The sequence below is a fragment of the Jaculus jaculus genome, chromosome 1 (genome assembly GCF_020740685.1).
Source record: "Jaculus jaculus isolate mJacJac1 chromosome 1, mJacJac1.mat.Y.cur, whole genome shotgun sequence".
NCBI lineage: Eukaryota > Metazoa > Chordata > Mammalia > Rodentia > Dipodidae > Jaculus > Jaculus jaculus.
The window spans coordinates 258823640-258847596 of NC_059102.1; the positions used below are offsets into that span (position 1 = coordinate 258823640).

The 23957-nt window shown below is 46.7% G+C and overlaps 1 protein-coding gene across 1 annotated transcript; it reads left to right on the plus strand.

Annotated features, from left to right (window-relative positions):
- Positions 1-699: 699 nt before the first annotated feature.
- On the plus strand, positions 700-23957 carry Pigr (polymeric immunoglobulin receptor). Its single transcript, XM_004663454.2, has 11 exons — positions 700-746; positions 10107-10202; positions 11195-11539; positions 13606-14259; positions 17558-17890; positions 18813-19136; positions 20113-20293; positions 20619-20740; positions 21358-21489; positions 21596-21654; positions 22676-23957. The coding sequence occupies exons 2-11, from the start codon at positions 10130-10132 to the stop codon at positions 22769-22771; spliced, it is 2319 nt and encodes a 772-aa protein (XP_004663511.2). The 5' UTR covers positions 700-746; positions 10107-10129; the 3' UTR covers positions 22772-23957.

Consider the following 23957-nt stretch of genomic DNA (forward strand, 5'->3'; position numbering starts at 1 on the left):
GAGCAGGCGAGCTGGCCCCTCCCAAGTCAGTGGAGCCCACGGAGGGAGTGAAAATGAGGAAGCAGGGTCCCCCTAGGTCCTGAAAGCTCTGGGCTGACAGAAGGGGGTTTGCAGAAGGTAGGTAAAGAGTTACATTCCAGGCTGTGTGACTCAGGGAGTCAGAGAACAGGGCAGTCCTAGTGACTGAAGACGTGAGACCAAGCACTAAGAGTCATTTCTGTCGCCCATGCTCATGGGAATCAACGTCAGTTGCGCGCCTGCATTGGGATAGGCGTAGACATCTACTATCGGCTTATGTCCCCTTATGTGTAGATCCAGTGTTACTATGCCTATCTTCCAGATGAAAAGAAATATGAAGGGGACTTGCAGAATGGCTTACAGCTAGATAGCAACAGAGCAAGCTTTTCACGTCTGGCACTGTCCCATATCCTGCAGCTACGATCATGGTGGATCCCCAAGTCACAGAGTCACCCCAAGGTCAAAGGACAGCAAAGAAAGCCAGCCAGAAAGGCAGCCAGGGAAGGAAAGCAAGGGATCTGTGAGAGTCACGTGCCCTGGCTGGCCGCCATGCCTATGGGACAGTGGCCCTTTAAGAGCCAGGTGTAGGTCAAGCCCAGAACACAGTTTCAGTTTTGACAGCAGTATTCCAGTCCCTACTGGCAGCTAGAGAGAGGCAGGGGGTACACCCTGCCCAGCAGGCTGTGTTTCTGAAACTGGATCACCGGCAGAGAAAGAAGTAGCTAAAAGTAAGTGGGCTGCTCTGGGATTCTGGGACAAGATGCTCTTTGGGATCACAGCTCTGGTGTTCTCCTGCACCTCCACCTCACAGCCTTATCACCAGGGGTAAGATGGACGGGGGACAGACTGTGTGCTTGTATGTAGCGGGCTGCACAGTGGTAAGAGACTGACATGCGTGTAGACGTGCCCCACCCATTTCTATGAAATGTTATGGGTGAGAAAAAGGACTGTCTGTAGCCAGTATATGTAGGTTTGTTTTTTTTTTTTTCTTTCCCCGAGGTAGGGTCTCACTCTTGCCCAGGCTGACCTGGAATTCCCTATGTAGTCTCAGGGTGGCCTCGAACTGTCAGCGATCCTCCTACCTCTGCCTCCCAAGTGCTGGGATTAAAGGCATGCTATGTGTGAAGAAGTTTTGTGACCTCCAGAAGAAAATAATGATGGAGTACAAGTACTCAAGGATGAGTTGAGCCCCAGGCAGACCTGGGTTCAGGTGCTGCACACGAAGTGCTGGGATGTAACAGGGACTCTTCCAGCTTGTCAAGGAGGCCACACTCACTTCTTTCTCCCGGGCTTCTAAGGGGGCTCTGAAATCCTGAACAGTTTCAACCTGGACTTGCCTCTGCACATTTCTGACACTGAAAATGTAAGTCTGCTTCATAGTATCATCCTGTCTTGCTCTGAATAGGGAAAACAAGATTCTTGCAGAGTTCAAGGCTAAGGTGAGGCAGAGCCTCCTCCCAGGTACAAACAGCAGCTTTAAGACCTGGTGCACTTCTTAACACAGTACCCAGGAAGCCTCAGGCATGGCCTCCCCAGATCTGTCCACCCCGACAATATCCCCAGGCCAGCACATAAGAACAGCTGCCCAAGGTCCATGCCCTGCCCCAGCTACAGCGACTGGCACCACCTAGGATAGTCACATTTTTGTCATCAAGAGCTTCCTTAGCATCTGAAGAGGTGATGTACCTATTTCAGGAGTTTGGCTGGAAGGCAACTAGCATCTAATAAAGGGGCAGAGACAGAGCCAGACCCAGAACTCTCCATCCATCTCGTGCCCTGTTCCAGATGTGCTAACATAGCAGAAAGGACTGAGCCAGGAGTCAGAAGAGCACTGAACTCTGTGATCATCACCCTTTTCTAAGTACTCCTGGATTTCTGCAGGGTTAGTTTACAAAAAGCACGATCAAGTCAGCTCCCATTAAGTAAATCCCCTGACCCTGGTCCTTTCTGGCTTCGTCTCATTCCCAAAGCACCAGGAGCAGGTACAACATCATGATATTATTTTCCATTGAGGGAACTAAGACCCCATGAGTTTATATGAGTAATGTGACATCACCTACCAACAGTTGGTACAACATCCATGGTGTGGTTGCAGAGACATTTTTTTTTTTCCAATGTTGGGTCTCACTCTAGTCCAGGCTGACCTGGAATTTACTATGTAGTCTCAGTGTGGCCTAGTATTCATGGTGATCCTTCTACCTCTGTCTCCCGAGTGCTGGGATTAAAGGTGTGGGCCATCACACCCGGCTAAGACATCTTGATAATGCCTAAAAAGCAAACCACCTAGGCTGTAGACATGGCTTAGCAGTTAAGGCCCTTGCCTGCAAAGCCTGACACTCTAGGTTCAATTCCCCAGGACCCATGTAAGCCAGATGCACAAGGTGGTACATGAGCCTGAAGTTCATTTGCAGAGGCTGGAGGCCCGAGGCCCTGGTGTGCCCATTCTCTTTCTCTTTCTACCTGCCTCTTTCTCTATCTCTCTTCCTTAAATAAATAAATAAAACATTAAAAAAACCACCATAAATATATGTATGTGTGTATATGTGTGTGTGTGTGTGTGTGTATACATACACATATGTATATACGCACACAGCTGGGCATGGTGGCACACATGTGTAATCCCACCACTTGGGAGGCTAAGATTGTAGGGGGAGAGAGGGATGGTGCATTGGAGGCCAACCTGGGTTACACAGAGATACCCTGTCTCAAAAAAATATATAGATTAAGCATACCTAGTCCAGAATTCTAAAATTTGAAATACAACAAAACACAAAACAGGTTTAGTGCCAACATGACACAAAAGAAAAGAAAATTCCACATTGGCCTCATATAGTGGGTGTCATTCAAAACACAGACACACCAAAATGTTTCAGGATGTGTGTGTGTGTGTGTGTGTGTGTGTGTGTGTGTGTGTCCTGAAGCATATATTAATATATATTAATTTCACACTTAGACTTGGGTTCCATCCCCAAGATATCTCTCTGGGTAGACTGTGGCAAGGGCTGCAGAATCACTGCCAGTTAAAAGAGCTTTGAGGGGCTGGAGAGATGGATTAGCAGTTAAGGCGCTTGCCTGCAAAGCCTAAGGACCCAGTTTGATTCCCTAGTACCCATGTTAGCCAGATCCACAAAATGGCACATGCATTTGGAGTTTGTTAGCAATAGCTACAGGCCCTGGTATGTCCATTCCTTTTCTATCTGCCTTTCTCTCTGTGTCTCTCTCAAATAAATAAAGATTTTTTTATAAAAGAGCTTTGAGGGGCTGGAGAGATGGCTTAGTGATTAAGGCACTTACCTGCAAAGCCAAAGGGCATAGATTCGATTGCCCAGGACCCACATAAATCAGATGCACAAGGTGGCACATGTGTTTAGAGTTCATTTGCAGTGGCTGGATGCCCTGAAACACCCATTCTCTCTCTCTCCATCTCTCTGCCTCTTTGTCTCTCTCAAATAAATAAAATTTTTAAAGTTGAAAAACAAGAGCTTTGGGACTGTATAGATGGCTCAGCTGCTAAGGAACTTTCCTGAAATGCCTAACAATCCAGGTTTGATGCCCATGTAAACCTTGAAGTACAAAGTGGCACATGCACCTGGAGTTCATTTGCTGTGGCTAGAGGCCCTGGTGCATTCTCTTTCTCTCCTTACAACTCCATCTACCAAATGGATATAAGAGTTCCTGGCTCTTCTACTTTGAACGGGAAGGGCCCTTTTCTCTTTTTTTAAAAAAAGACCTTTGGCCTTGATGCACCCAGACATAGAGGACAAAATGGCACACCTTATCCATGGCCAATGATGAATAACAGTAATGAGTTTTTGTTTGTTTGGTTGGTTGGTTTTTCAAGGTAGGGTCTCACGCTAGCCCAGGCTGACTTGGAACTCACTCTGTAGTCTCAGAGTGGCCTTGAATTCATGGCAATTCCCCTACCTCTGCTTCCCAAGTGCTGGTATTAAAGGTGTGTACCACCATGCCCAGAAGCTGTGATGTTTTTTAGGAAGAAATTTCTTTCTTGGCATCTATCATCAGGTCTATGTGTCTTCACAAGAACTGTCCTGCACAAGATGGAGAGAACAGTGAAGCCCTTTTCTGAACTTGGTCTTCCTGCTCTTTCCTCTCCCCACTGCTTCTCAAGACCCTCTGAGATACAACTGCATGGCTAAGATTCCATAAACTTAATTCAAAATCCCATTGTCCCTAATTGTCATGTAACCTTAGACAAATTTCTTAATTCTTTGTGCCTCAATTATCTCATTTTTATCCCACCTCTTAGGATAGCTGTGAAGATTAAAGGAGTCTAGCCCTTGGGAAGAAGTCAGCATGCATTCCTTTAACTTAGCACACAATGTTTGTCTTCTGAGTTGAGCTACAGGTGCCCAACCTGGATAGTTCACTTCCAGTCATAAAAGAATGCCCAGCTAACAGCTTTCTAGTCTCCTCTTACTCTTTGACAGAATGAAAGAGAAGACAAAATTGATTTTAGAGAGCAGATGGGAAAGCTAACATTTTTAAGCCCTGCGCCACACCAAGGACTTATTGCTACTCACTTTATCTTCAGAGCAACACTCTATAGAAAGTATAATTTTCTCCACTTTACACAGGAGGGTCTGGAGGCTCAATTTTTTTTTTTTTTTTTTTTTTTTTTTTTGGTTTGTTTGCTTTGTTTTGTTTTCGAGCTAGGGTCTCACTCCAGCCCAAGCTAACCTGGAATTCACTCTATATTCTCAGGGTGGCCTCGAACTCATGGTGGTCCTCCTACCTCTGCCCCTCTAGGGCTGGGATTAAAGGTATGCACCACCACACCCGGCTGGAGGCTCAGTTTAAGTAGCTTGCCCCTAACATACAGCCCCCAAGTGAGATAGTTGAAAGCTGGGTGCTTTGTTCCAATCAGTCAAGAACGCTGCAACCACAAAGGAAGGTCCGGTGTAGGGACCCACACCCACTCCTGTGCCTAAGAGTAACGATAATAACCTCCTTCAGTTTAAGAGTCCTATTTAAAGAGCTTCCTCATACTTTATCTCATTATCCTCCCCATGTTCTCCTAGTCCAAGGGCCCTTCCCATTCAAAATAGAAGAGTCAGGAACTCTTATATCCATTTGATAGATGGAATTGAGCTAGTACATTCTGCCCAAATGGTAGATCTCTCTTTGTGGCCCATTGTAGAGCAGGATGCTCTAGTCCTAGGCTCTCTTCAACCCTCTAAGTTCCTCTTCATGCAGCTATTTATTAAGCTCACTGTTGGCTGCACTAGTCTCTTCTACCCATGAGATACGACAGTCCCAAGTGGACTTAGGCAATGCCTGTCCTGGGAGTAGGACAAGGGACTAGTCAATTACAGCCAAAAAAAAAAAAAAAAAAAAAGCTTTCCAGTCATGCCAACCTCTCCTCATTCTTCTGCTCCTCCAATATTATACTCAAATGTTTCAGAAACTGCCAAGCTGACTTAACTCTTTATCTCTGATCCTCTCAGAGGCCTGGGGCAATGAGGACCCCAACTGACCTTTTTTTCTGGTACTGAACAGAGCCAGACCTCAGGTACTATAGGGATACAAGAATACATGGCTCACAAGCCAGGACCCAGGCCAGGTGTTCTTTCTTCCTCTGCAATTAAATGAACAAACGTTTGGATTCCCATGTCCTGAGAGATGAACGGTCACTTTTAATGAAGGAGAGCTAGCTAAATTAGGTTTATAAGGAAGAAAGTCTTAATTTTACAGTATGGTCATACCTCTGTCTCAATCCACCATCATGGGGACAGAGATTATAAATATATTAAAGCTGAGCATGGTGGTGCATGCCTTTAATCCCAGCACTTGGGAAGGAAGAGGATCTCTGTGAGTTTGAGGCCACCTTGAGACTACATAGTGAATTCCAGTTCAGCCTGGGCTAGAGTGAGACACTCCCCCCACCACCAAAAAAAAGATTATGAACATATTAGGAAAATAACTTAGAAAATCTAGAATGATTTGGAACATTTTAGCTGCATAAGTGAATAAACAACTCAGCCCTGGTTTGAGGACTAGGAAAAATGGCTGCAAGTATGATAGGCTGGCATATGTGTAACTCAGTCAACCAGAACTCTGCCCATGCAAGAAGGAACAATGGGTTTGGGATCTCCATTCCAATTCTACTGTATGTCTTGGGGTCAAGAATCTCTCTGGCTCTTAGATTTCCTATCTATAACATGCAGACAATAATAGCTCCTTTGAGGGTTGCTGTGGTGATGGATGAACTCATCTAAGAGAAGAACCTAGCAAGGCACAGAGCAGGTGCCCACTGAATGCTTCTCTCTTCCTTCCCTTCTTCCCTTAAATCCAGCTCCAGCCACCCTGCAGTTGGGGTGTCTGAGGGTCGGATTGCCTGGGCTGGGAAAACATCTGACTGAGAGAAAAGTGAGTCTCAGGCTGGAGAGACAGCTTAGCAGTTAAGGCACTTGCCTGCAAAGCCTAAGGACCCACGTTCAATTCCCCAGAACCCACATAAGCCAAATACACAAGGTAGAGCATGCGTCCAGAGTTCGTTTGCAGTGGCTGGAGGCCCTGGTGTATCTGTTCTCTCTCTATCTGCCCCCCTCTCTTTCTGCTTGCAAATAAATAAATTACATATTTTGAAAAAGTGATTCTCAAAGCACAGGGTCTTTTTAGCTGTTACCAGAGAAACTGTACAAATTTTAGCTCTGGACAAAAAAAAAAAAAGAGTTCTTATTCTTTTTGTTGTTGTTGTTGTTCATTATTTATTTATTTATTTATTTGAGAGCGACAGACATAGAGAGAAAGACTGATAGAGGGAGAGAGAGAAAATGGGCGCGCCAGGGCTTCCAGCCACTGCAAACGAACTCCAGACGCGTGCGCCCCCTTGTGCATCTGGCTAACGTGGGACCTGGGGAACCGAGCCTTGAACCGGGGTCCATAGGCTTCACAGGCAAGCGCTTAACCGCTAAGCCATCTCTCCAGCCTGAGTTCTTATTCTTAAGAATGTCATACGTGTCCTCTCTTGCTGGTCATCTCCCCAGACTGTAACTCTTCTTTTCCTTGCCAAAGAGACCCTCTGTCAGGTTTTCCCACCCAGCTCTGCAGGCCTGATGCCCTCATATGCCAATTTAAGTTATGCTTGAGAAGCACATAAACATGCTCTCCTTCCAAGAAGACAGATCCAACTATCCAAATGTGTCACAAAAATGACAGAAAGCCTGTCCTGGAAGTTAAGTCCCCACCTGGGAGAGCCTAATGCTCAATTCTGTCCAAGGGAAGGAAAATCACTTTCCCTCCAAAGGAGGACACCTTCAGCTCAGCCTGCAGAGGAAGGCTCACTCACACTTCGGGAATATTGAAAAATTTCTAGAAAAGAGGGCAGGAATGAATGAATGCCAAAGATAGCCACTGATGGTTTGGACCCTTAAAAGTATGTGGCATTTGACCTTCCACCTGTTCCTCCACCAAGGATCAAGTGCCTCCCGACCTCGGAGCCACTGGGAGGTCCCAACGGTTGCAGAACACAGCCTCTTACCACTCAGACCCACAGGTGCCTAAGCACATCCAGATTGAGCTGAGTTTGGTGAAGGCCTCACTCTGAGTTTATGATTGACCTGGTAAAAAAAAAAGGCTGGAACTATTAACAAGGATCAAGAAAGCCTTAAGTTGCCACCTGACATTCATGCCTCCCCCTCCCCTCTACCAAAGAACTAGAGAAACAATACCTTTATCTCCACAAGGAAATAAAATGGGTTCTTTATGGGAAATTCCCCTAAGGAAAAGAAATAACTAAGATAAACAACTCTATTGCCTTTGGCTCAGCTAGTGAAGGAAGTCTCTGGGAACAGGAGGTGGGGCTTTGGCAGGGAGGAGAGATAATGCCCAGACTCCCTCCAGCTTACAGCTTCCTTATCTTTATAGTTGCTTAGTACTGCTCAGGGCCAATAATCAATGTTTTCTCCTTTAACACTCTTTGTCAAATCCATTTCAAAGGTTAAAATCAGACAAAGTCCTCAAAGTCTATTGGGAAGTAGGGACACCCCTCTCCTTTCTTCTCTTCTCTGCTGAGGTGTAGTTTGGGTCTTGGGGACAGCATAGTCACACTGGGGCCTGAGCCTCAGCTTCTTCAGCTCTAGATTATATTCATGATGGTGACAAAGGCCACATGGGTTATTCACACTCTCCATCTTTGTCTGCCAGACCTCTCCAGGCAGGAAAGAATATAAACATCCACAGCGTTAGCCCTGATCCTATAGCCAAGTCACTGGGAAAGATCTTTCTTTTTCAATAAACTTAATACTTTTTCAATCTTTTCTTTTTTTTCTTTTTTAAAATTTATTTATTTGAGATTGACAGAGAGAGAAAGAGGCAGATAGAGAGAGAGAGACAATGGGCGCGCCAGAGCTTCCAGCCACTGCAAACGAACTCCAGACGCGTGCACCCCCTTGTGCATCTGGCTAATGTGGGTCCTGGAGAGTCGAGCCTCGAACCGGGGTCCTTAGGCTTCACAGGCAAGTGCTTAACCACTAAACCATCTCTCCAGCCCACAATTTTTTCTTAATATTGAATTTGTTTTCCATGCAATTCCTGTTGTCTTGACATTTTTATTTTAAATTATTATTATTATCATTATTAACAACATATTTCATATGGATACACCATGTGTTGGTACCCTCTTTTCCTTTGTCCCTGCTCCCATTCAGCTGGGGACCCTCTTTAGTGAACCTGACAATCAGCGCCAGGGTGAAGGAGACAGACCCTGAGGACACTCAACGCTTATCAAAGCAGAGATCCAGAGGCTCCTAAGAGCTCATCACTGAAGTAGACTTAACACTCCCCCGCCATGGCTCAGGGAATTTTGTGGAAGAGGGAGCGGAAAGATTATAAGAGCCACAGGGTGAGACATCATGCCCAGAGGCATTGCCTCCCCACCTCCCCCCCCCAAAATAACTGCCGCTCCCACAGTGCACAGATCTTTTTTTTTCTTTTTTCTTTCTATTTTCTTTTTTCAAGGTAGGGTCTCGCTCTAGCCCAGGCTGACCTGGAATTCACTGTGTGTTCTCAGATCTTGATTTTCCTATTCATGAAATGCTAGCTGTCAAGCTTGTATTACTTCTAGGGAAGTCATAAAGCTCAAATGAATAGTGTTAAAACCAGGCGTTGACAAGCAATAGGAACTCTGCAAACCACAGGATTAGCATCAGGCGTGATCATCTTACCATACTGGAGGTCTGACGCAGTACACAGGTTGAGAGCATGGACCCTGGAGCCAGACAAAGCAGGGTTCAAACTTTCCCTAGCCTCACTGTGCCCTTCCCCACCCACTAGCCTCTGTATGATCTTGAGGAATGCAATTAACCTTTAAGGTCTCATTTCCTCTGATGTAAAATGTGGATAAGATTACTTTCTTTGTAATAGTTATCTAGTTTAAATGATACAACTTGTAGATTATGCCACATTGGTGCAAATGAGAAGAGAAAAACATGGAGATGATCCTTATCTTACATTTACAGCCATATTTGCTAAGCTTTTTTTTTTTTTTTTCTGATCTCAGTTTACTCATCTGAGAACACCCAAAAATATATCAGCCCCTCAACCTCCAGGAATGTAGGGAGGACAACTGTCTCCTGTACTGAAATGCACAAGAAATTGTCACCCACGTTTCTATCCCAAAGGAACATGAGCTTAGGTGAGAAGACAAAAGCTACTTATAGGGCTGCAGAGATAACTTAGTGGTTAAGGCCCTTGCCTGCGAAACCAGAGGACCCTGGTTTGATTCTCCAGGACCCACACAAGCCAGATGCACAAGGTGGCGCATGTGTCTAAAGTTCATTTATAGTGGCTAGAGGCCCTGGTATGCTTGCCATTCTCTCTCTTTCTGTATTCTGTTTCTTTCACCGCTCAAATAAATAAATGAAGTATTTTAAATAAATAAATAGCCTATAATTATTAATGAACAATTGCATTATAGAATGGTAGAGTCTGGAGCTGTGGGAAAGGAGGAGCCATTCATTCACTCCTTCATCTCTTCATTTGTTCACTAGGATTTACATCAGTGCTGGAGATGAGCAGCAAATAGGCGGTACAGAAGAGCTTCACGCCCTGTGCTTATTGTCTTTCAGCGCCGCACACAAAAGTCAGCTGGATGGTACAGTCCTCTCGGAAGCCACGGAAGATGACTCACTTCCAGCTCACCTTCCTGCTAGCTATCTTCCCAGGTGTGTCTGCCAGCCCCACTCCCTGGGCCCCTCAACCTCCCTCCTTCCACTGCCTGTAGGATTTGGCTCCCAAGGACACTGAAATCAGATTCATTCTAGGGATTTCCCTCTCAAGATATGTCTTCAAGAGTCACACACAGGCAATGCAGAAAGATCATGTCAAAAAGTGTATTGGTAAACAGTGGAAATCAGGACCTGGAATAGAAATTCTTATTTAAAAAAACAGGCATCTGGTAAAGAGGTTCTCATAAACGAGCTTGATACCAAGCTTCTTTTTGAGTTGCTATGGGATTTGGAGGAAAGTAATTATTCTTCCCAGCTCTTATTATTTTCATTAGAAAAAGGAAATAATCTACAACATTTTTTAGAAATATGTGGAAATAATAACAAATGTAAAAGAATAACTCTGCAAAAGTGATGTTTTCTTAAAGGACGTTATAAGTCTGTCATGCATTGTCTTTAAAAAGATAACTAATGGGCTGGAGAGGCTCAGCAGTTAAAGGTGCTTGCTTGCAAAGCCTGCTTGCCCAAGTTGAGAGTCCTCAGTACCCATGCAAAGCCAGATGCAGAAGGGTGGTGCATGTATCTGGAGTCCATTTGGAGGGGTGAGAGACCCTAGCTCTCTCTCTTTTATCAATAAAAATTAAAATGCAATAATATATATATTATTTATTTATTTATTTGAAAGTGACAGAGAGAGAGGGAGAGAAAGAGACAGATAGAAAGGAATGAGCCCGCCAGGGCTTCCAGCCACTGCAAACGAACTCCAGACGCGTGCGCCCCCTTGTGCATTTGGCTGACGTGGGTCCTGGGGAAACGAGCCTCGAACCGGGGTCCTTAGGCTTCACAGGCAAGCGCTTAACCGCTAAGCCATCTCTCCAGCCCCAATAATAATTTTTAAAATGACATTTCTCAGGGTGGGCTTTGTGGATTCCTTCAGAAGGCTTAAGCTCTCTCAGGTCTCTGGAAGCTCTTTTCTTCTGGTCCCACAGTGATTTCCATGAAAAGTCCCATATTTGGTCCTGAAGAAGTGAGTAGCGTGGAAGGCAACTCGGTGTCCATCAGGTGCTACTACCCAGCCACCTCTGTCAACCGGCACAGCCGGAAGTACTGGTGCCGGCAAGGAGCCGGCGGCATGTGCATGACCCTCATCTCCTCAAACGGCTACATCTCCAAGGACTATGCGGGCAGAGCCAGCCTCACCAATTTCCCAGAGGATGGCTCCTTCGTGGTGAACATTGAGCAGCTCACCCACAATGACACCGGGAGCTACAAGTGTGGCCTAGGCATAAATAATAAAGGCCTGTATTTTGGTGTAAGCCTGGAGGTCAGCCACGGTAAGGACCCCAGCCCCTTGGGATTCTGAGGCAGCTTAAAGAAATCTTCTCAAGTGTCATGAGAGAATTTGAGGAAGACTTCCTGACAGAAGGGCATCTATCCCGCAGGGGATTTGATGGCTCTTCCCTCCTGAGGCAAAGACTTTTCATAAAAGGACACAGGATCAAGACATATGAGGCTTATCTAGAGGGCAGTGTGTAAAACTTTCTAGGTCCTCTGGGTGTCTAAGTCGCATCCTAGGCTTTCTCTGAGGCCCTGGCTTCGGTGTGTGTTAAGTAAGGTAGGGCATGGAATCTAAAAAGCCTAAGATAAAAAATGCACCAAAGCCGGGCGTGGTTGCGCACGCCTTTAATCCCAGCACTTTGGAGGCAGAGGTAGGAGGATCGCCGAGAGTTCAAGGCCACCCTGAGACTACATAGTGAATTCCAGGTCAGCCTGAGCCAAAGTGAGACCCTACCTCAAAAAAAAAAAAAAAAAAAAAAAAAAAAAAGCACCAAGAAATTTATAAGGATCCTTAAATCCCTCACATAAATGAAGTCTCTGGGCCCTCATTTTAAAGACTTTTCGACAGGATCATTGGCCAATCAGAACTATCAGAATATATGTTAGATTCTTAGTTCTCTACCAAGGACCCTGAAGAGTTGGGCCACTAAACAGGACTGTTGTAACAGAAAGAACAGAGGAAGTGAAAGGCTTTTCTGGTAAGAGTTCAACAGTGAGGAAGTTTGGATAGACAAGGGCAAGTTGGCAGAGACAGTTTTGCATGGATAAGGGAATAAACTTTAAGAGGGAAATGCATCGTTCCCTTGGGATGTGTGTACCATCAACTATTCTCTAAATTAAGAGGTCATTCCCAAGCTGGGAGAGTATTCATAACACCAATGGCATCTAAGAACTGAGCATTCAGAGTTGACCCCACCTGGATACCTAGTAGAACTGAAGATATTAGGAATGCAGGCTCTGATTAAATACTTTCACCCGCAGACTCACTGCGTCACAAAGCAGTCTGGAATTCTTGGATCACCATCAATTCTAGAAGCTTCTATTATAATGCACATCAATCCTGTACTCACATTCATCCTGTTCATTTCCACACACACACACACGTTAACTTGTCACATACCATAAATGGGTGTTGTGCTGGTTACACAGAAGAGGAGGCAGATGTGACAAAAATATCTCTTCCCTCTGTAGTCTGTAGAGAACATAATTAACCTATATTGGATGTAATGGGTGATGCAGATGGAAGTTTCCCAAGGAGGGAGAAATTAGTAGCAATTTAGGGAAGTTTTCTGAAGGAGACAGCAGTTTAGCTGGGGCCTGGAGGACGGAAGGGAGGAGGGGTCACCACTGAACTACCTATAATACCAGTCATGGCCAAGACCTCCATTACCAAAGACAGGGTGAGGAAAGAATGCATCACAACTTCATTTAATCAAAGTTTCACGCGCATAGGAACTTTACAATGACGACTCAAGGAAGCTGATTTTATCCTTAGCTTCCATGAAACAGATAGTCATATAGGACAAACAGGCATATGAACTAATGGAGGTAGCGTAGGTGGAAAACACAGGATGACACATCTGGTCAGGTCCTTCTTGGTCCCTCAGTTGCGGCATTTCTTTTTTCTGGGTATGAGACAGGACCCCTCGGCAATGAGGACCTTGCTACATAGAAAAGTAGATCAAGGATGTCTTGATGAACAGCTGTTGCAAAGGAAGAAGAGGAGGTTAGAGTCACACTTTTAGGTTTTATGGGTGGCTTTGGGACAAAGGGCTCATCGCTTCTAGAGCCTATGCTAGAGGAAAAAAAGAAATTCTAGTTTCTATGGTCTGCCTTTGGGGAGAATGGAGTGAGAAACAGGACAATAGGAGAAAAACTTGGCTTCTAAAACCATGTCTGAGGATTTACTTTGGGGTATCATTTTGTAAGCACCAACAGACATAGTCTGGGAAGGAAGGCATTCTAGGGTGTAGGCCAACTCAGATCCCTTACTGGGAACAGCAAATAATCTTATGTTGCAAAACAGTGAAATCACAATTTGTTCCCGCCCCTCACCCCACAGGTCCTGAGCTCCTAAACAACACTCACGTTTACACAGAGAACCTGGGCAGTACAGTGACCATTGAATGTCCTTTCAAGCGTGAGAATGCTCCGAATAAGAAGTCTTTGTGCAAGAAAATAGGCCAGTCCTGCGAACTAGTCATCGACTCTGCTGAGAATGTCAGCCCCAGCTTTAATGGCAGGGCACGCCTCATCATTCAAGGCACCAGCCAACAAGTGTTCAGGGTCATCATTAGTCACCTGAGACTCAGTGATGCAGGGATGTATGTCTGCCAGGCTGGTGAGACTTCTAACGCTGACCAAAAGAATGTTGACCTTCAGGTTCTAGAGCCTGAGCCGGAGCTGGTTTATGGAGACCTGCGGAGCTCAGTGACCTTTGACTGTGCCCTGGGACCCGAGGTGGCAAAAGAACCCAAATATTTGTGCCGGATGAACAATGGCACATGTGATGTGGTCATCAACACGCTGGAAAAGAGGGATCCGGCCTTTGAGGGAAGAATCCTACTTACCCCCAAGGGTGACAATGGGCACCTGAGTGTGCTAATCACAGGCTTGAGGAAGGAGGATGCAGGGCTCTATCTATGTGGAGCCCACTCTTCTGGTCTGCCTCAGGAAGGCTGGCCCATGCAGGCCTGGCAACTCTTCGTCAATGAGGGTAAGACCCCCCAACACCCCTGCACACCAGAAGGGAAGCTAGTGGGGCTGGGATGGGTTAACAAGTGAGCGCTTAGCTTAATTTCCTGAGTGTATACAGCATTGTTCATCTGTCAGTCAATAATAGCCACTGCTGGCAAGCCTTGAACTGAATGCATTGTGAGTAATGACACAGAAGAGGCAGAAAATTCCAACTGTTTGCCCTGTAGCTAGTTCCTGATTATTCTTCCATGCTATTAAGGGACCTTAGCTGGCTATCCTCGGTTAATAGGAATAAGGAGACTGACACTTCTGATGGAGGTAAGACTTGTAGATGGGATTCAGTGCCATGGTGGGTCCTGTTACCCCTGCCCAACACCAGAGCAAGGTGTATGCCACATGCTCACAGTAGGGCAGAGGACAGAGGTGCACCTAGGCCTCAAAGCTGCTCGGAAAGACCGTGCTAGAGCTTCTAAGCACTACTCCACCGTTCTAAGTTACTTGTTCATTGGGCACACTCTGGCCCATCCGCTACACTTTGGAGAGCCATCAGTAGGCTGAAATAATTGCAGTTCCCCACTCAGTCTCACTCCAGCACGCTGCACATAATTGTCCAGGTGAGAAGCAGTAAGCCCACACTTGCATTTCAGAGTATCTGCCCTTGTGGCTTTTCTTGAAGGTGCCTGGATTCCTGATCCACCTTTCCTATCTCCAACCCTATGTCCTCAACACATTCCTAATCTCTTCAGTTGCCCTGGTTTCTCTCTGGACCTCCGCATTAGCTGCTGTCCTCTTTGAAATGCCTTTCAGGGTCCTTGGCTATTTAACATTATGTATGCCACATAGTTTATATTTTATTTCATTATTATTATTATTATTATTTATTTATTTATTTGACAGAGAAAGAGAGAGAAAAAGAGAGAGAGAGAGAGAGAAAGAGAATGGGTGTGCCAGGGCCACCAGCCACTGCAAACAAACTCCAGACTCATGCGCCCCCTTGTGCATCTGGCTGACGTGGGTCCTAGAGAATCCAAATGGGATCCTTTGGCTTTATAGGCAAACACCTTAACTGCTAAGCCATCTCTCAAGCCCAATAGTTTATATTTTAAGTGAGACACATTTATAATTTTTTTGTAATTTAAGTGCAACCCATTGGGCCATTTGTGTGTTTGTTTCTTATTCAGAGATATGCTTTTATTTTTGTTTTTGGCATTAAAAAAAATTGTTGTTGGTGATTCCTGTCCCCCTCCTACCTCCCTCCCTCTAACCCCCTAATTCACCTCCCATGTATTTTTCCCTCCTCTGTTTACATGTTCCATGTGTCCTTTTGCCCTTCGTTTGCCCCTCTTACAGCTCATCTCTTCATAGTCACTTTTAGTTGTGGTTCAACCTTTACAGGTTTTATCCACACTTGCTCCCACTTCTACACAAGCCAATGATTAGAATCAACCTAGACGTGCAGTGATGAGTGGATGATGAAAATGGGGTACATATGCACATTGAAATTCTATTCAGCAGTATGGCAAAATGAAATCTGCAGGAAATGTATAGATCTAGAGAGAATCATATTAAGCAGAGTTGGGGGTATAGCTCAGTGGTTGAGCATTTGACTGCATATTAAGCAAAGTGACTCAGACTCAGAAAGACCAAAACCATATGTTCTCTCTTATATACAGATCTTAGCTTGTAATACATATGTTTATATGGCAGTGGGGTGGGGAGAGAATGTGCATTGGGCCATTTTGTAGAATAAGTTAGAAAGCATAAAAAATTTACCTAGAGTGGGGCTTTGTAAGGAGTCACAGAAGGTGAAGGACCCATGTTCTCTTTCAAACACCTACCATCGTCTGCTCAGAACAATGAGGAGGGAAGTAATGAGGCACTCATGCTGGGGGTGAGAGTCACTGGAATCTGGTACTGAAGCTCAGGTACAGACGGACGTGAAGCAAGTCTTCCATTTTATGAGGCTGGGGAGGCCATTTGTATAAACTTCCCTCCACACCCTTGTGGACAGCACAGAGAGATAGCAGCCTGGGCCTACAAGGCCATTTAGATGCTGCTATCATTAATTTTAGATTTATTTATTTATTTTCTAGTAGCATACAGAAAATTAGGTTTAAGAGCTGGAGAGATTGCTAGTGATTAAGGTATTTGCCTGCAAAGTCTAATGACCTGGGATCTGTTCCTCAGGGCCCACAGAAAGCCAAATGCACCAAGCGGTGCATGTGTCTGGAGTTTGTTTGCAGCTGCTGGAGGCCCTGGCATGCTCATTCCTTTTGTCTGCCACTCTTCTCTCTCTTTCTCTCTCTCGCTGCTTACAAATAAATAATTAAGCATTTTAAGAATTAAGCTTCATTATGTTGTATTTTAGACAAATTTTAGTTTTCATTTCTCCTTTTCTCCTGCTTTTACCCCTCCCTCCCTTGCCCTTCCACCACCGCTACCAGAAAGCCTCCTTTCCACTTTCATCTAGGTGTTTCCCTCTGTCCCAACCCAATCACCTCTTGCTCCCTCTCATGGTCTCTTTTCTCCATGCATGCTCTGTATTCACGTTCACATTCCCTTATTTGCTTATATACAAATATGAAAAGTTAGGGTCCTCATATGAGTTGAGGATGTGTGATTTTTGTCTTTCTGGGCTACTTTGCTTAGTATAATCTTTTTCCAGTTCTATTTTCCTACAAATTTCATTTTTCTGTACAGCTAAATAGAATTGCATTCTGTAAAAGCACCACAGTTTCATGATCCAGTCACCGCAAACAAACTCTAGAAGCATGCTCCACTTTGTGCATCTGGCTTACATGGGTACTGGGGAATCGAACCTGGGTCCTAGGGCTTTGCAGCTAAAGATATTAACCATTAACCTAGGTTGACTCCATTTCCTCACTATTGTGGATAGAGTGGCGGTGAACATGAATGTACAAGTGTCTCTGCGGTATATTGAGTCTTTGTGTGTACCCAAGTGTGGGGTAGCTGGGTTGTGGGGTAGTTCAATTTTTAGCTTTCTGAGAAACTTCCTCAGTGACTTCCATAGTGACTGCACCAGTTTACACCCCCACCAACAATGAGACAGGTTTCCCTTCCCTGCAACCTCACTAGCATCTGTTGTCATTAGTTTTCTTGATGATAGCCATTCTGACTAGGGTGCGGTGAAATCCCAAAGTAACATGCAGCCCCCTGATGGCTAAGGATGTTGAACGTTTCTTTAAAAACATCTGCTGGCCATTTGTGCATCCTTTGTGCATCTTTTTGTTATTGTTGTTGTTGTTGTTGTTTTTGAGAACTGTCCCTTTCATTTCATGCCATATCTGTGTTTCCAGAGTCCATGATTCCACAAAGTCGCTCTGTGGTGAAGGGTGTCGTAGGAGGCTCTGTGGCCATGCTCTGTCCTTACAACCCTAAGGAAAGCAACAGCCTCAAGTACTGGTGCCGCTGGGAAGGGTCTCAAAATGGCCACTGTCCACTGCTTGTGGAGAGCCAGGGGCTGGTGCAGGAACAGTATGAGGGGAGGCTCGCACTGTATGAAGAGCCAGGCAATGGCACCTACACGGTCATCCTCAACCAGCTCACCGCACAGGACGCTGGCTTCTACTGGTGTCTTACCAATGGCGATCCTCGCTGGAGGACCACAGTGGAGCTCAAAGTTGTTGAAGGTGAGTGTTGAAATGGGACCAGCGGCAGAGAGGAGCGGCTCGAGACTGCTCCCGTCCACAGCAATCTCAGCCCCAACTACTGTTCCTCCTAGCTCGCCTCCATCCACGCCGGTGTAGAAGAGGGCCTATGTTCTGCCTGTGGCGAGCACTCCATACTATTCCAGGCACCACATGGAACACCTCCTAATATCAATCACACTAGCCTCCTTTGCAGTGGGTAGCTATTATCTGAAGTGGAGTATTGAAGATGCGTCTATTTAGTCAGGCAAGAAAAGAAGAGTAAGGGAGGCAAACTGAAGCCAAGGAGCAGGGCTGTGTGCTCTATGGCAGACTCTGGACTGATCACGGTGGTCGTCAATAACAATTTTTTTATTTAAAAATTTATATTTATTTATTTATTTTCAAGCAGAGAGAGAAGAGGGGAGGGAGGGAAAAAGAGAAGAGAGACAGAGACAATGGGTGCTCCAGGGCTCTAGCCACTGCAAACAAACTCCAGAAGCATGCGCCTGGGTCATGCAAGGCCATTTAGATGCTGCTATCATTTATTAGTAGAAAATTAGCTTTCAGAGCTGGAGAGATTGCTAGTGACTAAGGTATTTGCCTGCAAAGTCTAATGACCTGGGATCTGTTCCTCAGGGCCCACAGAAAGCCAAATGCACCAAGTGGTGCGTGCATCTGGAGTTTGTTTGCAGCTGCTGGAGGCCCTTTGTGCATCTGGCTTACATGGGTACTGGGGAATCGAACCTGGGCCCTAGGGCTTTGCAGCTAAAGATATTAACCATTAAGCCATCTCTCTAGCCCCAGTATCAACTATTATATCAACACACTCTTAGGTATACAGCATAAGGTACTTAGGAACAGTGCTATCCATACCTCCAAGTCCCAACTTCTATGCCCATGTCTTCCTCCTTCCCCGCTCCAGGAGAACCAAGCCTCAAGGGACCACAGAATGTGACTGCTGTGCTGGGACAGACCCTCACGCTCTCCTGCCAGTTTCCATGCAAGTTCTACTCCTACGAGAAATACTGGTGCAAGTGGAGCAACCGGGGCTGCCGGCTCCTGCCCAGCCAAGATGAAAGCTCTCGCCAGGCCTCTGTGAGCTGCAGCCAGAGCAGCCGGCTCATTTCCATGACTCTGACCTCAATCAGCAAGGCGGATGAGGGCTGGTACTGGTGCGGGGTGAAGCAGGGACATGTCTACGGGGACACTGCGGCCGTCTATGTAGCAGTTGAGGAGACAGCAGAGGGTGAGTCTCCAAGCCTGTGCCCCCACAGCACCTCATGGCAAGACTCATCAAAGGCAGCTATGGGCTTCTCAACCAGGGGTAGTCCCCAAGTTTGACTGTAAGAGGTCTCAGAGGTAGGGGAGCAAGATATTTGGGGGGGGATGTCCTCCAACAAAGGTATCCTCACCAAACATAAAAACAAAGTAAAAATAGTGAATTTTCTCACTATTACTCAGCATTAAAACAAGTCTCGTAGGTGCCCCTTAAAACAGTAAAGTACCTTCGGTGTCTAGGAACCTTTTATGATACGTAGATTTTAAAGTCACTATCATATGCAGTATTTTCATTCCTCTTCCCTCTGCCTAAGACTGCTCTCAAAAGAGGACCAGGTAACTAGAGCTACAAGAAATGATCAAGAAAATTAAGGCATAGGCTGTGCATGCAGCTTAAGGTATAGCATGCACAAGACTCTGGGCTCCATCCCCAGTGTCAAAAGGAAAAAGGCAGCGGGAGTGGGGTTCGGGGGGTGGCAAGTAAGGTAAGCTTGTCTAGTAAGTTTGTGTTCAGTCTTTTTAAAAAAATGTTCTATGGAATGTCTTATCTGATGAGGACATTTTAGTTCTAGAAATCTCACAGAGTCTGGGTCCAGCAGGGCTGGTTCACTAGCAGTAAGAGCTATTGCCATGGCCTGACTGGAGGCAGCCCTGTTACACTCAGCTATCAGGGCAAGGCTTTCACTGCTGCGAGAAATCTTTCTGGCCCTAAGTCAGCTCTTAGTCCCAGCAGGATCTGTGACATGGATGTGACCTTAAAGATGGAAATTAATTCAGTAGCAAGAGATGCTAATCTCTGGTGAGCTAGAGAGAGCCATCACTCCCAGGTCTAACACCATCCCACACCCACTTCCACAGCCTTGAGATTTAACCCTGCGGTTCTTCCCCAGACCACCTACCACAGACGAAACCATAGCCTAGAGCCTCACTCTGCTCTGTCCCAGGGTCCCGCCACATCGACCCAGCTCCTGCAAACACCGCTCCTGAGGAGGAGGTAGTTGAATCTAGCATCCCAAAGACTGAGGACCACGCTGTTCTGAACCCCAAGCTTTTTGCGGAAGAAAGAGCAGTAGAGGGCGCAAAAGACCCAGCTCCTGGAAACAGAGCGTCTGTGGATGCTGGGAGGTGAGTGGATCTTCACGGGGAGAACCCCCTAAAGGACAGGAAGCTTAGACAGGGTCATTGCCTCTGCTTGTGCTGGGGTGGGGAGGGGGGTGCTGGTGCCCTCAGCCCTTTTCCTCTGGCTGGAGCACTGTTTACACTTCAGTTCAACGTCCCAGGCCTGAGACAGAGATAGTCTGGTATTTATCTTACCAGATCCGGAAGGCTTCTAATGGAAACAGAACTGGGGAGTTGTATCGGAGGTGCACAGTGTAGGAGGAACCTGTTGGCACATCCTTGAGACCCCAAGTCTTCCTTCTAGTGATGGACTGACTTAACCTTCCTGCAGCTCTGATGGACACGGAGGGAGCTCCAGAGTGCTGGTTTACACCTTGGTGCCCCTGGGCCTGGTGCTGGCACTGGGAGCTGTGGCTGTCTGGGTGGCCAGAGTCAGACACCGGAAGAATGTGGGTGAGTGTCCAAGATGCTGCCCCATCTGCCCAGAGCTCTCAGCCCCAGCTCAGCGGTCCAGAGAGAAGGCCCCCATGGTCTCCTCCTTTCAATAGGCTCATGCAAAGGAGTGTGGGAATCCAGGTAGGAAAGATTAGACTCCCTTATCCTCAACATTTAACTCCATTGTTGTACACTATCTCTGCAGAGTCGTCTCAAGAGCTCAGCGTTAAGTTTAGAGCTGGCCAGGAACAAGGGACCAGGATTCAAAAGACTGGGGCTCTGACCTAGTTTGCTAAGAATCTGTGTGACTGGCAGTTTCCCTCTCATTTGTCGTAACACAAGACAGGCCCAGGCATGGTAGAAGGGCCAAGGGCACTAAAGGACCCTCCCCATCAGCACAGGGCTAACATGAGGGCAGAATGACAAAGGTAGAGTCATAGAGTCCTGACTCTCCATGAAAGGGCTCTCGGATCACTTCCATTCTGCTTTGGGGGGGGGGGGGGGTCAGGTGAGCAGCAAGAGGTCTCACCCATTGATGTCCCCCCTGGGCTCTGATGAGTCCTCAAAGAGAGGGCAACTCATGCTGCTCTCTTCAGCGCCAGCCTTATCGCCTCATGAACCCCTTTCCTGGACAGATCGGGTTTCAATCAGAAGTTACAGGACAGACATTAGCATGGCCGACTTTGAGAACTCCAGGGATTCTGGTGGCAATGACAACTTGGGGGCCTCTCCAGTCACTCAGGAGACCATCCTCAAAGGAAAAGATGGTATGTTTTGGGAAATCGTCTAGCCCCTCGGAGAGCAGACCTGGACCTGTCCCAGTCCAGGGAGGGAGCAGGGCTGGTGAGGGTTAACCACACTCTCTCCATGCAGAACGGGTGACTACCGTGGAGAGCCCCACCAACCCTGAAGAACTCAAGAAGACAAAAAGGGTAAGAGAGCAAAGGCCCCACTGTGTGACAAGGAGCTGCAGCATGTGGGACTGCGGTTGGGAATCAGGACATCATCACCCTACACGGGGGAAGATGCTACAAGCAGTGTTCGGGGGGCACCCTGATGGGGAGACAGACCTTGGGTTTGGCTGTAGATGTGCATAGACGCAGATAAGGTTTTGGAAGGAGGGGAGCTGCGGTTATACACTGTGCACATGCAAAAAGGAGGCAGAGCAGGCAGGAAAGGCAAGTACAAAGAAGACATGGGTGCAAGTGGGAAGGTCACGTGTCAACAGTGGGGATTAGGTGGATGGTCTTCCGGGACTATGAGCCCTGGAACCTTCCCATGAGTCACTCACCCTCCCTTCAGGGCTTCCTCAGGACCAGCCTTTTGCCTGGGCCTGGAAGACATTTGCTTAGAGTGGACAACTTGATCCTCACTAGAAGCCCTTGTCACATTGCCTGACATCCCAGCAAAGGGAACGCCTGAACTTTGAGTTACAGATGACTCTCCCCCTCATGCCTGCCTCAGGTTCTATACCATGTCCCCCTTCCTGTCACCCTGAGGCATTGATACTTTATTTTACCATATCTTCTTCTCATAATAGAAGAGACCCTTATATTTGGCACAATTTGAATCTGGAGTAAGCCCTAGAGATGACTTCCCCCACTGGCTGTGTGGTGCAGAAATGCTGTCTTTCCAGCTGGTGGAGGGAGGAAACACAGGCCACATAGGCTGATGGAAGCCTAGGCCACCTTGCCCGTGAACTGTAGGCACAGCTTCTGGGGGACATGCCCAGCCAACAGAGACGGTTCCACCCAGCATGGAGGGAGGAGGTAATGAGATGGTGGGAGATATTTTTAGCGGCAGCAAACTTTCCATTTCTCAAAATGTCCTTCTTCCTGCTGAGCATAGAGGCTATGGTGAGAGCAGGGTGACACAGGTGACAGTCGTGCCGGAGTGCGATGCATGCCTTCCCTCTCAACCCCACTCACAGATGCCTCCTTTATTCCCCCCTAGTCATCCAAGGAGGAAGCTGAAATGGCCTACTCAGCCTTCCTGCTCCAGTCCAGCAACATAGCTGCTCAGGCCCATGATGTCCCCAAAGATGTCTAAACAGAGCCAACTGCCTGCCCCTGCCCATGACAATCAACACCAGAATCACACTGATCCATCTGCTCACAGTCTGCCCTCACCCCTTGCCTAGGTTTTTCCTACCTATCCTCTGAGGAGAGCTGGTCCCTTCCTCAGTGGCATCGTAGCCTGGCCTAATTGTACCTGTTGGGGACAGGCTCTGAGGAGTTCCTGTCTGTAGCTTATTTCTGTTGGAAAAGGAGAGCGAACGAAGTCCGAGAGGATCTCTAAAGAAGAGAACTCAGTATAGGAGCTTACTTCGGGAAGAATGGCCATTTGGAGCCCCTCTGCACCCTCATGATGGGATGCCGTCTATATAACTTGTCCGTCCCTCCCTCCCTTCTTTTCTTCTTCATTCAAAAGGCACAACTGCTTACTAGAATCCATGTGCCTGTGCGATGCTGGGACCCAGGCAGCAGCCCTTCTGTAAACAGGGCTGGAAAAGGCTCCCGCCCCTCCCTGGGTCTGTCTTTTCACCTGACATGTGTGCCCAACATACCCGCTTACCTCTGCTCTTATTGGGCAACATCATGAAATGTCTGGCATGTACGGTGTACACACAAGTCCCCTTCCCACATCACAGGTAAGGACCCTGAGGTTCTGGATAGAAAGAGATTTTCTCTAGGACACCCAGTGAAATAAACTAGAATCAAACCAGATCTGGAAATTCCTGTGCTCTTAACCTGGGATTTGTCAACAAGACTGCTGGCCTTTGTTAAAGGAAGAGTTCTAGAATGAGGAGGAGGACAAAGAAAGAAGAAGAGAATGAGGATGAGGAGGAGTGTGGAGGAGAAAGAAGAGCTACATAAATCCAGTGTGTTAGTGCATGACTATAATCCTAGCATTAGGGAGGTGGAGGCAGGAGGATCAGAAGTACAAGGTCGTTCTCAGCTACATAGAGTTCAAGGTCAGCATGGGATAGTTCAGACCTTGTTTTTAAAAAGAATGAGGAGAAAGGCTGGAAACGGGAAATGGTTTCCCTAGCTTTTTCCCTTCTAGTCACTCACACAGACCTGGGATAAGGAAGTAATCATGCACAACCCTCACATTTGAAGTGCTCCAAGCAGAAAGGGAGAAGGTGGGGTGTTCAATGGATCCAGGGAGCAGCTGATCTCCCAAAAGTAAGGTTGAAGTCTCTCCTCTGAGCCCTGTGCTTCAACCAGCACTG